Raw genomic sequence first — 15,608 nt, forward strand, 5'->3', positions numbered from 1 at the left:
CTCATCATACTTGTCACGGATGGTGTTGCAGAAAACAAGAAGTAACAAATAAAGATCTGACTGACTTGATCCCAAACTAAGGAACAAAAGAGTGAGCCCTATTAAAGCCCTATAGCTCTCCCTGACTGCTCAGCCCATGCAAAGATCTCTGTGATAGAAAGTTGCATGTCCACGTACCTAGACTGATTGACACCTGAAAACCCTATAATAGTGAGGGGACACGACCACTTAATACGGAGGGAGTCAGGGTCACCTAGAATCAAGCCAACAGGAAAAAACAAATAAAGGGATAGACTTATCTGAGAAAGCAGCAGTAGCAAACTTCTAGCAGTGAGCACAATCCAGGAAGTTGTATAAACCGCAAAGTGAGGCAGTATGGGAGGGGATATAAAGGGAGGCAATCACTGCTAATAGATGACAGCTGGGAGAGGGAGAGATGTCAAAACGAAACCAAAACAAAAGAACATCATGCAGGAGGTACTGAAGAATGTCTGTCAGAACTTCTCAGAGATCTGGCGGTGACAGTACCTCTCCCTCTACGAGTGGACTCCTGACATTCAGAGCCCACTTTCTCTGGATGGGACCTATGGAACGCCCTGATAAGACGAGTGGCCTTAATGTCCGCCACTGGAACCCACATCCTCTCCTCAGGACCATAACCCTCCCAATAAACGAGGTACTGAAGAGAACCGCAGATAATACGAGAGTCCACAATCCTAGAGACCTGAAATTCAAGATAACCATCAACCACAATCGGAGGCGGAGGCAAAGAGGAGGGTACAGTAGGTTGGACATAAGGTTTTAATAGGGTCTTCCAAGTCTGAGGAAGATCAAGACGGTAGGCAACGGGATTGATGACGGACAAGATTTTGTAAGGCCCAATAAACTTAGGACCCAACTTCCAGGAGGGAACCTTCAATTTGATATTCTTAGTAGACAACCACACCAGATCACCAACATTCGGGTCCGGACCAGGCTCTTATCCGCCACACGCTTATATCTCTCACTCATGCTCTTTAGATTATCCTGAATCTTTTGCCAAATAGATGACAAAGATGGGGATAATCTCTCCTCATCAGGTAAACCAGAAGACCCCTCTCCAGAGAATGTCCCAAACTGGGGATGACACCCATATGCACCAAAAAATTGTGACTTATCATAGGACTCCTGACGACGGTTATTTAAAGCAGTGTTTCCCAACCAGTGTGCCTCCAGCTGTTGCAAAACTACAACTCCCAGCATGCCCAGACATGCCTTTGGCTGTGCGGGCATGCTGGGAGTTGTACTTTTGCAACAGCTGGAGGCACACTGGTTGGGAAACACTGATTTAAAGCAAACTCAGCAAGGGACAAAAAAGAATACCAATCCTCCTGATTCTCCGCCACAAAACAGCGCAGATATGTCTCCAGATTCTGATTGATGCGCTCTGTCTGGCCATTCGACTGCAGGTGGAAAGCAGAAGAGAATGACAACCGAACCCCCAAGCGAGAACAGAAAGCCTTCCAGAATCTGGAAACAAACTGCGTGCCCCTATCAGAGACTATGTCTGAAGGAATACCATGCAATTTGACAATGTGATCAATAAAGGCCTGCGCCAGCGTTTTAGCATTAGGCAATCCAGGAAAAGGAATGAAATGAGCCATTTTGCTAAAACGGTCCACCACCACCAGAATCACAGTCTTCCCCGAGGAACGAGGCAGGTCCGTAATGAAGTCCATGGACAGATGTGTCCAAGGACGGGAAGGAATGGGTAACGGGAGGAGAGGACCTGATGGCTGTGAATGAGGGACTTTGGCACAAGCGCAGGTCTCGCAGGCTGCCACAAAACCCTCAACCGACTTACGAAGCGCCGGCCACCAGAATCTCCGAGCAATTAGATCCACTGTGGCTCTACCCCCCGGGTGCCCAGCAAGGACAGTATCGTGGTGCTCTTAAAAAACCTTGTGTCGTAAAGCGAGAGGCACAAACAACCTCCCAGGAGGACAAAGGTCAGGAGCCTCTGCCTGGGCTGCCTGAACCTCTGCCTCCAATTCAGGATAAAGAGCAGAGACCACCACCCCTTCAGCCAAAATGGGACCCGGGTCTTCAAAGTTCCCCCCTCCCGGAAAACAACGTGACAGGGCATCCGCCTTCACATTCTTAACCCCAGGGCGGAACGTGACAACAAAATTAAACCTTGAAAAGAACAAAGACCATCTGGCCTGTCTCGGGTTCAGATGCTTGGCTGACTCCAAGTAGGCCAGATTCTTATGGTCGGTAACCACGGTAATAGGGTGTCTGGCTCCCTATAGCCAATGGCACCATTCCTCAAAAGCTAACTTGATGACCAACAACTCCCTATCTCCCACATCGTAATTTCTCTCTGCGGAGGAGAGTTTCTTCGAGAAAAGGGCACACGGACGCCATTTGGCAGGAGAGGGACCCTGAGACAAGACCGCACCCACACCCACCTCAGAAGCGTCCACCTCAACAATGAAGGGCAGAGAGACATCAGGTTGTACCAAGATGGGAGCGGAAGCAAAACTCTCTTTGATACTAGAAAAGGCCTTACGCGCCTCTACTGACCAGGAGGAAAAATCTACCCCCTTTCTAGTCATATCAGTGAGTGGCTTAACAACAGAGGAATAATTCAAAATGAACTTCCTGTAATAATTGGCAAAACCCAAAAAGCACATCAGCGCCTTCTGATTCTCAGGAAGCTCCCAATCAAGCACAGCGCGGACCTTCTCGGGGTCCATGTGAAAACCAGGAGCGGAGAGGAGAAAACCCAGAAATTGAATTTCTGGAACCGCAAACACACGTTTTTTCCAGTTTAGCGTACAATTTATTCTCCTGCAGAATGAGCAAGACCTGACGTAGGTGGTCCCTATGAGTTTTGAAATCAGGAGAAAAAATCTAAATGTCATCTAGATACACTAGTACAAATTTCCCCATTAAATGATAAAAAATGCTGTTCACAAAATGTTGGAAGACGGCTGGAGCATTCATCAAACCAAAAGGCATAACCAAATTCTCAAAATGGCCCTCAGGGGTATTGAAGGCCGTCTTCCATTCGTCCCCTTCTCTGACTCTGACCAGGTTGTATGCCCCTCTCAAATTCAACTTGGAAAAGACTTTAGCCCCAACAATCTGGTTAAACAGGTCTGGGATCAGAGGAAGCGGATAAGGGTCACGAATTGTGATACTGTTCAGCTCCCTGAAATCCAAACATGGTCTTAAAGAACCATCTTTTTTCTTAACAAAAAAAACAACAACAGGTGACTTCGAGGGTCGTATGTGTCCCTTTCTCAGGCTCTCAGAGATATAAGTACGCATAGCGACCCTTTCAGGTTGGGAGAGATTGTATAAACGAGATTTAGGCAGCTTGGCGCCTGGGATGAGATTAATAGGGCAATCGTACTCCCGGTGAGGGGGCAGCCCCTGAACACCACTCTCAGAAAACACATCCGAAAATTCTAAGAGAAAAGATGGTACAGTCTTAGACACCTCTGAAAGAGACGTCGAGAGGCAATTCTCTCTGCAAAAGTCACTCCAACCATTTATTTGCCTCGCTTGCCAATCAATGGTGGGGTTATGTTTAGCGAGCCAAGGTAGCCCCAACACCAGAGGAGTAGGTAACCCGCTTAGGACGAAACATAACACATCCTCAACATGAGCATCACCCACCGTCAAACGGATATTGAGAAACTATGCCCTTTAACGATTTTTGAGAAAGTGAGAGCGGAATCAATTCCCAAAAGTGCATACCTGGAAACCATGTGTTATAGCAAATTGATTATCAATCAGATTGACAGCTGCTCCACTATCTACAAAAATCTCACAAACAATGTTTCTCCTAGAGGGACAAACATTTGCCAAATGATTTATGCCTCCAAAACAGAAACAAACCCTCCTCTGAGAGCTGAATCCTCTATTGTTAGAGGCAAGCAAACCCAGCTGCATGGGTTCCTGCTCAGAGGGGATTGAGAGAGACTGAGGCCCTTGCGCACTGAATGAGACCGTCCCACTGTCCTTGGACTGGTTGGGAAACACTGATTTAAAGCAAACTCAGCAAGGGACAAAAAAGAATACCAATCCTCCTGATTCTCCGCCACAAAACAGCGCAGATATGTCTCCAGATTCTGATTGATGCGCTCTGTCTGGCCATTCGACTGCAGGTGGAAAGCAGAAGAGAATGACAACCGAACCCCCAAGCGAGAACAGAAAGCCTTCCAGAATCTGGAAACAAACTGCGTGCCCCTATCAGAGACTATGTCTGAAGGAATACCATGCAATTTGACAATGTGATCAATAAAGGCCTGCGCCAGCGTTTTAGCATTAGGCAATCCAGGAAAAGGAATGAAATGAGCCATTTTGCTAAAACGGTCCACCACCACCAGAATCACAGTCTTCCCCGAGGAACGAGGCAGGTCCGTAATGAAGTCCATGGACAGATGTGTCCAAGGACGGGAAGGAATGGGTAACGGGAGGAGAGGACCTGATGGCTGTGAATGAGGGACTTTGGCACAAGCGCAGGTCTCGCAGGCTGCCACAAAACCCTCAACCGACTTACGAAGCGCCGGCCACCAGAATCTCCGAGCAATTAGATCCACTGTGGCTCTACCCCCCGGGTGCCCAGCAAGGACAGTATCGTGGTGCTCTTAAAAAACCTTCTTTTCAAGGTTTAATTTTGTTGTCACGTTCCGCCCTGGGGTTAAGAATGTGAAGGCGGATGCCCTGTCACGTTGTTTTCCGGGAGGGGGGAACTTTGAAGACCCGGGTCCCATTTTGGCTGAAGGGGTGGTGGTCTCTGCTCTTTATCCTGAATTGGAGGCAGAGGTTCAGGCAGCCCAGGCAGAGGCTCCTGACCTTTGTCCTTCTGGGAGGTTGTTTGTGCCTCTCAGGTTGTACCAAGATGGGAGCGGAAGCAAAACTCTCTTTGATACTAGAAAAGGCCTTACGCGCCTCTACTGACCAGGAGGAAAAATCTACCCCCTTTCTAGTCATATCAGTGAGTGGCTTAACAACAGAGGAATAATTCAAAATGAACTTCCTGTAATAATTGGCAAAACCCAAAAAGCACATCAGCGCCTTCTGATTCTCAGGAAGCTCCCAATCAAGCACAGCGCGGTCCTTCTCGGGGTCCATGTGAAAACCAGGAGCGGAGAGGAGAAAACCCAGAAATTGAATTTCTGGAACCGCAAACACACGTTTTTTCCAGTTTAGCGTACAATTTATTCTCCTGCAGAATGAGCAAGACCTGACGTAGGTGGTCCCTATGAGTTTTGAAATCAGGAGAAAAAATCTAAATGTCATCTAGATACACTAGTACAAATTTCCCCATTAAATGATAAAAAATGCTGTTCACAAAATGTTGGAAGACGGCTGGAGCATTCATCAAACCAAAAGGCATAACCAAATTCTCAAAATGGCCCTCAGGGGTATTGAAGGCCGTCTTCCATTCGTCCCCTTCTCTGACTCTGACCAGGTTGTATGCCCCTCTTAAATTCAACTTGGAAAAGACTTTAGCCCCAACAATCTGGTTAAACAGGTCTGGGATCAGAGGAAGCGGATAAGGGTCACGAATTGTGATACTGTTCAGCTCCCTGAAATCCAAACATGGTCTTAAAGAACCATCTTTTTTCTTAACAAAAAAAACAACAACAGGTGACTTCGAGGGTCGTATGTGTCCCTTTCTCAGGCTCTCAGAGATATAAGTACGCATAGCGACCCTTTCAGGTTGGGAGAGATTGTATAAACGAGATTTAGGCAGCTTGGCGCCTGGGATGAGATTAATAGGGCAATCGTACTCCCGGTGAGGGGGCAGCCCCTGAACACCACTCTCAGAAAACACATCCGAAAATTCTAAGAGAAAAGATGGTACAGTCTTAGACACCTCTGAAAGAGACGTCGAGAGGCAATTCTCTCTGCAAAAGTCACTCCAACCATTTATTTGCCTCGCTTGCCAATCAATGGTGGGGTTATGTTTAGCGAGCCAAGGTAGCCCCAACACTAGAGGAGTAGGTAACCCGCTTAGGACGAAACATAACACATCCTCAACATGAGCATCACCCACCGTCAAACGGATATTGAGAAACTATGCCCTTTAACAATTTTTGAGAAAGTGAGAGCGGAATCAATTCCCAAAAGTGCATACCTGGAAACCATGTGTTATAGCAAATTGATTATCAATCAGATTGACAGCTGCTCCACTATCTACAAAAATCTCACAAACAATGTTTCTCCTAGAGGGACAAACATTTGCCAAATGATTTATGCCTCCAAAACAGAAACAAACCCTCCTCTGAGAGCTGAATCCTCTATTGTTAGAGGCAAGCAAACCCAGCTGCATGGGTTCCTGCTCAGAGGGGATTGAGAGAGACTGAGGCCCTTGCGCACTGAATGAGACCGTCCCACTGTCCTTGGACTGAGTAGGACAGGAAGGAGTGATCTCTCCTCTCTCTCTAAGACGCCTGTCAATACGAACGGCCCGAGACATGGCAGACTCCAAGGAGGTAGGTCTCTCATGAAAAGCAAATGCATCTTTCAATCCCTCTGAAAGACCATGGCAAAATTGACTTCAGAGTTCAGCATCATTCCAACCAGTATCAGCTGCCCATCTCCGAAATTCTGAACAGTATATCTCTGCGGACTGTTTACCCTGGCATAAAAGACGCAGTTTATATTCAGCCAAAGCAATACGATCCGGATCATCATATATCTGACCCAGAGCTACAAAAAATTAATCCACTGATCGGAGGGGCCGTGCCCCCACCGGCAGTGAAAAGGCCCAGGACTGAGCGTTATCCCTGAGCAGTGATATGATGATCCCCACCCTCTGCTCCTTATCACCAGAGGAATGGGGAAGTAGGCGAAAATGGAGTTTGCAAGCCTCTCTAAAACAAACAAAATTCTCACTACCCCCAGAGAAGGTATCCGGAAGCGAGATCTTAGGCTCAGAACAAACTCCATGAACGCAAGCAGAAACGGTCACCTGAAACTGAGACACAGTTTTACAGAGCTCTGCGACCCCCAGTGAAAAAGCCTGCATGCGGTCCATCAAGGCTGAAAGCGGATCCATGCTTAAAGATCCAACTGACTTGATCCCAAACTAAGGAACAAAAGGGTGAGCCCTATTAAAGACCTATAGCTCTCCCTGACTGCTCAGCCCATGCAAAGATCTCTGTGATAGAAAGTTGCATGTCCACGTACCTAGACTGAGTGACTCCTGAAAACCCTATAATAGTGAGGGGACACGACCACCAGCTCTCTGCACTTAATACGGAGGGAGTCAGGGTCACCTAGAATCAAGCCAACAGGAAATCACAAATAAAGGGATAGACTTATCTGAGAAAGCAGCAGTAGCAAACTTCTAGCAGTGAGCACAAACCAGGAAGTAGTATAAACCGCAAAGTGAGGCAGTATGGGAGGGGATATAAAGGGAGGCAATCACTGCGAATAGATGACAGCTGGGAGAGGGAGAAGAGATGTCAAAGCGAAACCAAAACAAAAGAACAGATCCAAGCAGGGGTTCCCGAATTCCATGGAAGTCACATTTGGCCGGCCTCAAGCATGGCTTTCCTGCCCAAAACAGTTCCACAGATTTAGGCTGTGCGGCCGGTCTGTCTTCTCCTTCAAAGTTAGTATGAGGCAAGAGGCTGGCAAACAGGCCCCTCCAAAACCCAGTGGCGAGGTTATTTTCGCCACAGAGGTGATGGTTAGATTGGTACTATTTTGGGGGGTATACACCTTTTTGATCACTTGGTGTTGCACTTTTTGCGATGTAAGGTGACAAAAATGGCTTTTTTTTTACACCGTTTTTATTTTATTTATTTAATGGTATTTATCGGACAGGGTGGATCATGTGATATATTTATAGAGCCGGTCATTACGGATCCCGCGATACCTAATATATGTAGATTTTTGTTTTTTCTGTTTTTTATTATAGCATAAGGGGAAAGGGGTGTTTTTTTTTTCTTTTTTCACTTTATAAATTTTTTTTCTTTATTAATTTTATTAAAAACATTTTTTTTTTACTTTTTTCTTACATTTTTTTTTTACTTTTTTTCTTTACTTTGTCTGATCCCCTCTGCAATTCATTACAATACATCTGTATTGTAATGCATTGCCTGTTAGTGTATGACACTGAGTCATACACTAACAGGTTGCCTAGGAGACGCAGCCTGAGGCTGCCCGTAGAAGGCAGTTCCCGATGCCGTGCAAGGTATTGGGTAGCCCCTGCACGGCATCGGCCTGCCTTCTGAGACATTGAGTACCCGCCGCAGCAGTGCGGGGACTCGATGGGCTCACTCAAACACAAACCCCTTCTATGCCGCGGTCAGCGTCATAGAAGGGGTTAATCCGCAGCGATCCAGGGTGCCTGCTGATTGATTTCAGCAGGAACCCAGTTCCGATCACTGCCCGCCGAGCGGCGATGATCGGAAATACACAGTACCTGTACCTGTACGCCTTATGTCCCCAAGAGGTTAAGCAGCTCTGTCACCAGGATTAGCCCTATTAAACCACATACTGCCTGGTAGGGCTCATCATGCTGATTAGAATGATACCTTTCCTTTGTCTGTATACTAAACAGCTGCAGAAAAATCTGTGTTTTATTCATATGCAAATGAGATGTTCGAGCACCAGGAGGCGGGGCTTTGAGTACTGCTTTGTAACACCCCCTGTGCTATGTACACTCCCCCTCCCCTTGATTGACAGGGTTAGACATGCTGAGGGCAGAGCCCTGTCCTAGAGCTGTGTGCTAGCATGTAAATATCATATACAGGTCCTTCTAAAAAAATTAGCATATTGTGATAAAGTTCATTATTTTCTGCAATGTACTGATAAACATTAGACTTTCATATATTTTAGATTCATTACACACAACTGAAATAGTTCAAGCCTTTTATTGTTTTAATATTGATGATTTTGGCATACAGCTCATGAAAACCCCAAATTCCTATCTAAAAAAATTTGCATATTTCATCCGACCAATAAAAGAAAAGTGTTTTTAATACAAAAAAAGTCAACCTTCAAATAATTATGTTCAGTTATGCACTCAATACTTGGTCGGGAATCCTTTTGCAGAAATGACTGCTTCAATGTGGCGTGGCATGGAGGCAATCAGCCTGTGGCACTGCTGAGGTGTTATGGAGGCCCAGGATGCTTCGATAGCGGCCTTAAGCTCATCCAGAGTGTTGGGTCTTGCGTCTCTCAACTTTCTCTTCCCAATATCCCACAGATTCTCTAGGGGGTTCAGGTCAGGAGAGTTGGCAGGCCAATTGAGCACAGTAATACCATGGTCAGTAAACCATTTACCAGTGGTTTTGGCACTGTGAGCAGGTGCCAGGTCGTGCTGAAAAATGAAATCTTCATCTCCATAAAGCTTTTCAGCAGATGGAAGCATGAAGTGCTCCAAAATCTCCTGATAGCTAGCTGCATTGACCCTGCCCTTGATAAAACACAGTGGACCAACACCAGCAGCTGACATGGCACCCCAGACCATCACTGACTGTGGGTACTTGACACTGGACTTCAGGCATTTTGGCATTTCCCTCTCCCCAGTCTTCCTCCAGACTCTGGCACCTTGATTTCCGAAGGACATGCAAAATTTGCTTTCATCCAAAAAAAGTACTTTGGACCACTGAGCAACAGTCCAGTGCTGCTTCTCTGTAGCCCAGGTCAGGCGCTTCTGCCGCTGTTTCTGGTTCAAAAGTGGCTTGACCTGGGGAATGCGGCACCTGTAGCCCATTTCCTGCACACGCCTGTACACGGTGGCTCTGGATGTTTCTACTCCAGACTCAGTCCACTGCTTCCGCAGGTCTCCCAAGGTCTGGAATCGGTCCTTCTCCACAATCTTCCTCAGGGTCCGGTCACCTCTTCTCGTTGTGCAGCGTTTTCTGCCACACTTTTTCCTTCCCACAGACTTCCCACTGAGGTGCCTTGATACAGCACTCTGGGAACAGCCTATTCGTTCTGAAATTTCTTTCTGTGTCTTACCCTCTTGCTTGAGGGTGTCAATGATGGCCTTCTGGACAGCAGTCAGGTCGGCAGTCTTACCCATGATTGCGGTTTTGAGTACTGAACCAGGCTGGGAGTTTTTAAAAGCCTCAGGAATCTTTTGCAGGTGTTTAGAGTTAATTAGTTGATTCAGATGATTAGGTTAATAGCTCGTTTAGAGAACCTTTTCAGGATATGCTAATTTTTTTAGATAGGAATTTGGGGTTTTCATGAGCTGTATGCCAAAATCATCAATATTAAAACAATAAAAGGCTTGAACTACTTCAGTTGTGTGTAATGAATCTAAAATATATGAAAGTCTAATGTTTATCAGTACATTACAGAAAATAATGAACTTTATCACAATATGCAAATTTTTTTTAGAAGGACCTGTATTCTATAGCTTCATTACACTGAAATCTGCTTAGAATGCTAATATATGGATGGAGTAGAGTTAGCACTCCTGTTTTCTGAGATTTCTGAGTTGTGTTATCTAATCTAAGCAAACACCTTCAATTGCTTTTCAATGGCTTTTGTCTCAAGATAACGCGATGAGTTAAGAAATTTGGGTTAAGCGCTGGAGTGCTAACCCTGCTACATCTTTACATATTACTGCTTTATTCACACACAATATATGATTATAAAAAAAAATTGTAATATTTGTTAGCTTAGGCTACTTTCACACTGGCGTTTTAGCTGTCCGTTTGTGAGATCCGTTCAGGGCTCTCACAAGCGTCGGAAATGGATCAGTTTTGCCCTAATGCATTCTGAATGGAAAAGGATCTGCTCAGAATGCATCAGTTTGCCTCCGTTCCGTTCCCATCCCCTTTGGAGGCAGACACCAAAACGCTGCTTGCAGCGTTCTGGTGTCCGTCTGACGAAACTGAGCCAAACGGATCCATTCTCACACACAATGTACGTCAATGGGAACAGATCCGTTTTCTATGACACAATCTGGCACAATAGAAAACAGATCAGTCCTCCACTGACTTTCAATGGTGTTCAAGACGGATCTGTCTTGGGTATGTTACAAATAATACAAACGGATCCGTTCTGAACGGATGCAGACGGTTGTATTATCTGAACGGATCCGTCCGTGCAGATCCATGACGGATCCACACCAAATGCGAGTGTGAAAGTAGCCTTAGAAAAAAACCTTCACTTCTATGTGGTAATGCTATAGCTTAGTGGTAAGTGCTTGGTTTTGCATATACAGGTCCTTCTCAAAAAATTAGCATATTGTGATAAAGTTCATTATTTTCTGTAATGTACTGATAAACATTAGACTTTCATATATTTTAGATTCATTACACACCAACTGAAGTAGTTCAAGCCTTTTATTGTTTTAATATTGATGATTTTGGCATACAGCTCATGAAAACCCAAATTTCCTATCTCAAAAAATTAGCATATTTCAGCCGACCAATAAAAGAAAAGTGTTTTTAATACAAAAAAAGTCAACCTTCAAATAATTATGTTCAGTTATGCACTCACTACTTGGTTGGGAATCCTTTTGCAGAAATGACTGCTTCAATGCGGCGTGGCATGGAGGCAATCAGCCTGTGGCACTGCTGAGGTGTTATGGAGGCCCAGGATGCTTCGATAGCGGCCTTAAGCTCATCCAGAGTGTTGGGTCTTGCGTCTCTCAACTTTCTCTTTCCAATATCCCACAGATTCTCTATGGGGTTCAGGTCAGGAGAGTTGGCAGGCCAATTGAGCACAGTAATACCATGGTCAGTAAACCATTTACCAGTGGTTTTGGCACTGTGAGCAGGTGCCAGGTCGTGCTGAAAAATGACATCTTCATCTCCATAAAGCTTTTCAGCAGATGGAAGCATGAAGTGCTCCAAAATCTCCTGATAGCTAGCTGCATTGACCGTGCCCTTGATAAAACACAGTGGACCAACACCAGCAGCTGACATGGCACCCCAGACCATCACTGACTGTGGGTACTTGACACTGGACTTCAGGCATTTTGGCATTTCCCTCTCCCCAGTCTTCCTCCAGACTCTGGCACCTTGATTTCCGAATGACATGCAACAGTCCAGTGCTGCTTCTCTGTAGCCCAGGTCAGGCGCTTCTGCCGCTGTTTCTGGTTCAAAAGTGGCTTGACCTGGGGAATGCGGCACCTGTAGCCCATTTCCTGCACACGCCTGTACACGGTGGCTCTGGATGTTTCTACTCCAGACTCAGTCCACTGCTTCCGCAGGTCCCCCAAGGTCTGGAATCGGTCCTTCTCCACAATCTTCCTCAGGGTCCGGTCACCTCTTCTCGTTGTGCAGCGTTTTCTGCCACACTTTTTCCTTCCCACAGACTTCCCACTGAGGTGCCTTGATACAGCACTCTGGGAACAGCCTATTCGTTCAGAAATTTCTTTCTGTGTCTTACCCTCTTGCTTGAGGGTGTCAATGATGGCCTTCTGGACAGCAGTCAGGTCGGCAGTCTTACCCATGATTGCGGTTTGGAGTAATGAACCAGGCTGGGAGTTTTTAAAAGCCTCAGGAATCTTTTGCAGGTGTTTAGAGGTAATTAGTTGATTCAGATGATTAGGTTAATAGCTCGTTTAGAGAACCTTTTCATGATATGCTAATTTTTTGAGATAGGAATTTTGGGTTTTCATGAGCTGTATGCCAAAATCATCAATATTAAAACAATAAAAGGCTTGAACTACTTCAGTTGGTGTGTAATGAATCTAAAATATATGAAAGTCTAATGTTTATCAGTACATTACAGAAAATAATGAACTTTATCACAATATGCTAATTTTTTGAGAAGGACCTGTAGAGATCTCAGGTTTGAATCCTGGGAGAAACTTACATAAACTTTGTTTTCTGTTATTTTTTTTCTCATTTAACCCATAATAAAGGCTATACCACAATAAATAATATATAATCATATAATATCAATAAAAGGCCTTAATATATTGAGAATTGTGGGTGTTTTTGCTTAGATTTATATTTAGAAATAAACCAGCAATATTTATTAATTTTTAAAGCCTAAACACATTATTCTCAATATGATAAGGATACAGACTTGTATTTAAATGTGGAAGAAAAAAAACATGGATGTCTCTCCAAGGATTCAAACCTGGGATCTCTACATGCAAATCCAAGCACTTACCACTAAGCTATAGCACTTCCACATAAAGAAGTACTGTATGTTTTTTCTATGCTTAAAAGCTAACACATATTACTGGTGCCTTTATAATCATATATATTGTGTGGGAATAAAGCAGTTATATGTAGATTAGCTTTCTGAGCAGATCTCAGTGTGGTGAAGCTATAGTACATACAGTATATAATATGTAGATGCCTCCTTGTGCTTGAGCTTCTCATTTGCATATGAATAAAGGCAGATTTCTCTGCAGCTGTTTAACATACAGACAACAGAAAGGTATTGTTTTCATCTGCATGATGAGCCCTACCGGGCAGTATGTCTGATTTAATAGGGTTAATCCTGGTGACAGAGAAACAAAACGGTTAGAAAGAACACCCAATCAAATTGTAACCTGTGCCTAAGTGGGAGTTTTGGCCCTTATTTTCATGTCTGTGGCCCTTTGTGTATAGTTGATTGTATTACACATTCAGTACCTGACTGTCCAGCCCAAGGAGAATCAGCATGATAAAAAAGAGGCAGGACCAGAGCTGGGACACTGGCATCATGGACACAGCCTTGGGATAGACGATAAAGGCCAGACCAGGTCCTGTAGAGAGTGATAATTACTTCACACATATATACAACAACATCAACATTAACAACTTATAGAAATGGAATACATCACGTATAAAGCATCATGTCTTGCATGCATCTTTTTACAGGGCTGTCAGGCATCATGGGAGCCCAGAGAAAGGTAACAGTTTACAGGAGTTATCCCATGAATCATTTTGATACCAAAAGTTCTGAAAAGCTGGTACTGGTAATGTGCTGTGTTTCTAGCCTTCTCAGCATTTTTTGCTTCTGTCTCCGCTTTGATGGAGCTGCTAATCTGTGCTGCTGGGGCAACTGACAATACAGACTCTTCTTACTTCCCACACAGTTGGCGTCTATTTAGCCTTGGGCCCATTCAAACAGCTGTTTGTTTTTTGTGGTCCACAACAATGCGGATCCTTATTTTTTTGAGGTTAGTTCAGCATGTCAACAAAAAAAAAACAACGGATTGCATTCCAAATTTTTGCAGACCCATAGACTTCAATTGGGTCATGTACCAATTTTCACTGACAAGTACAGGTCCTTCTAAAAAAATTAGCATATTGTGATAAAGTTCTTTATTTTCTGTAATGTACTGATAAACATTAGACTTTCATATATTTTAGATTCATTACACAAAACTGAAGTAGTTCAAGCCTTTTATTGTTTTAATATTGATGATTTTGGCATACAGCTCATGAAAACCCAAAATTCCTATCTAAAAAAATTAGCATATCATGAAAAGGTTCTCTAAACGAGCTATTAACCTAATCATCTGAATCAACTAATTAACTCTAAACACCTGAAAAAGATTCTTGAGGCTTTTAAAAACTCCCAGCCTGGTTCATTACTCAAAACCGCAATCATGGGTAAGACTGCCGACCTGACTGCTGTCCAGAAGGCCATCATTGACACCCTCAAGCAAGAGGGTAAGACACAGAAAGAAATTTCAGAACGAATAGGCTGTTCCCAGAGTGCTGTATCAAGGCACCTCAGTGGGAAGTCTGTGGGAAGGAAAAAGTGTGGCAGAAAACGCTGCACAACGAGAAGAGGTGACCGGACCCTGAGGAAGATTGTGGAGAAGGACCGATTCCAGACCTTGGGGGACCTGCAGAAGCAGTGGACTGAGTCTGGAGTAGAAACATCCAGAGCCACCGTGTACAGGCGTGTGCAGGAAATGGGCTACAGCCACTTTTGAACCAGAAACAGCGGCAGAAGCGCCTGACCTGGGCTACAGAGAAGCAACACTGGACTGTTGCTCAGTGGTCCAAAGTACTTTTTTCGGATGAAAGCAAATTTTGCATGTCCTTCGGAAATCAAGGTGCCAGAGTCTGGAGGAAGACTGGGGAGAGGGAAATGCCAAAATGCCTGAAGTCCAGTGTCAAGTACCCACAGTCAGTGATGGTCTGCGGTGCCATGTCAGCTGCTGGTGTTGGTCCACTGTGTTTTATCAAGGGCAGGGTCAATGCAGCTAGCTATCAGGAGATTTTGGAGCACTTCATGCTTCCATCTGCTGAAAAGCTTTATGGAGATGAAGATTTCATTTTTCAGCACGACCTGGCACCTGCTCACAGTGCCAAAACCACTGGTAAATGGTTTACTGACCATGGTATTACTGTGCTCAATTGGCCTGCCAACTCTCCTGACCTGAACCCCATAGAGAATCTGTGGGATATTGGGAAGAGAAAGTTGAGAGACGCAAGACCCAACACTCTGGATGAGCTTAAGGCCGCTATAGAAGCATCCTGGGCCTCCATAACACCTCAGCAGTGCCACAGGCTGATTGCCTCCATGCCACGCCGCATTGAAGCAGTCATTTCTGCAAAAGGATTCCCGACCAAGTATTGAAGAAGGCACCTGTAAAAGTTGCTCTGGCCTTGATGCGTTGACTGGTTAGTTGCCTAGTCCCATCAACTTTTAAGGGTTCCCTGCCAGCAGTAACC

General features: G+C 44.8%; 1 protein-coding gene across 1 annotated transcript in view; it reads right to left on the bottom strand.

The window, feature by feature from the left end:
- Positions 1-15,608, bottom strand: part of LOC122928499 (sodium- and chloride-dependent betaine transporter-like) — a 103,593-nt gene that overhangs the window by 12,833 nt on the left and 75,152 nt on the right. The window contains exon 10 of the mRNA XM_044281394.1: positions 13,569-13,681. Within this exon, the coding sequence (XP_044137329.1) occupies positions 13,569-13,681 (113 nt within the window). The remainder of the gene's footprint in view (positions 1-13,568; positions 13,682-15,608) is intronic.

Source organism: Bufo gargarizans, chromosome 2 (assembly GCF_014858855.1).
Source record: "Bufo gargarizans isolate SCDJY-AF-19 chromosome 2, ASM1485885v1, whole genome shotgun sequence".
NCBI lineage: Eukaryota > Metazoa > Chordata > Amphibia > Anura > Bufonidae > Bufo > Bufo gargarizans.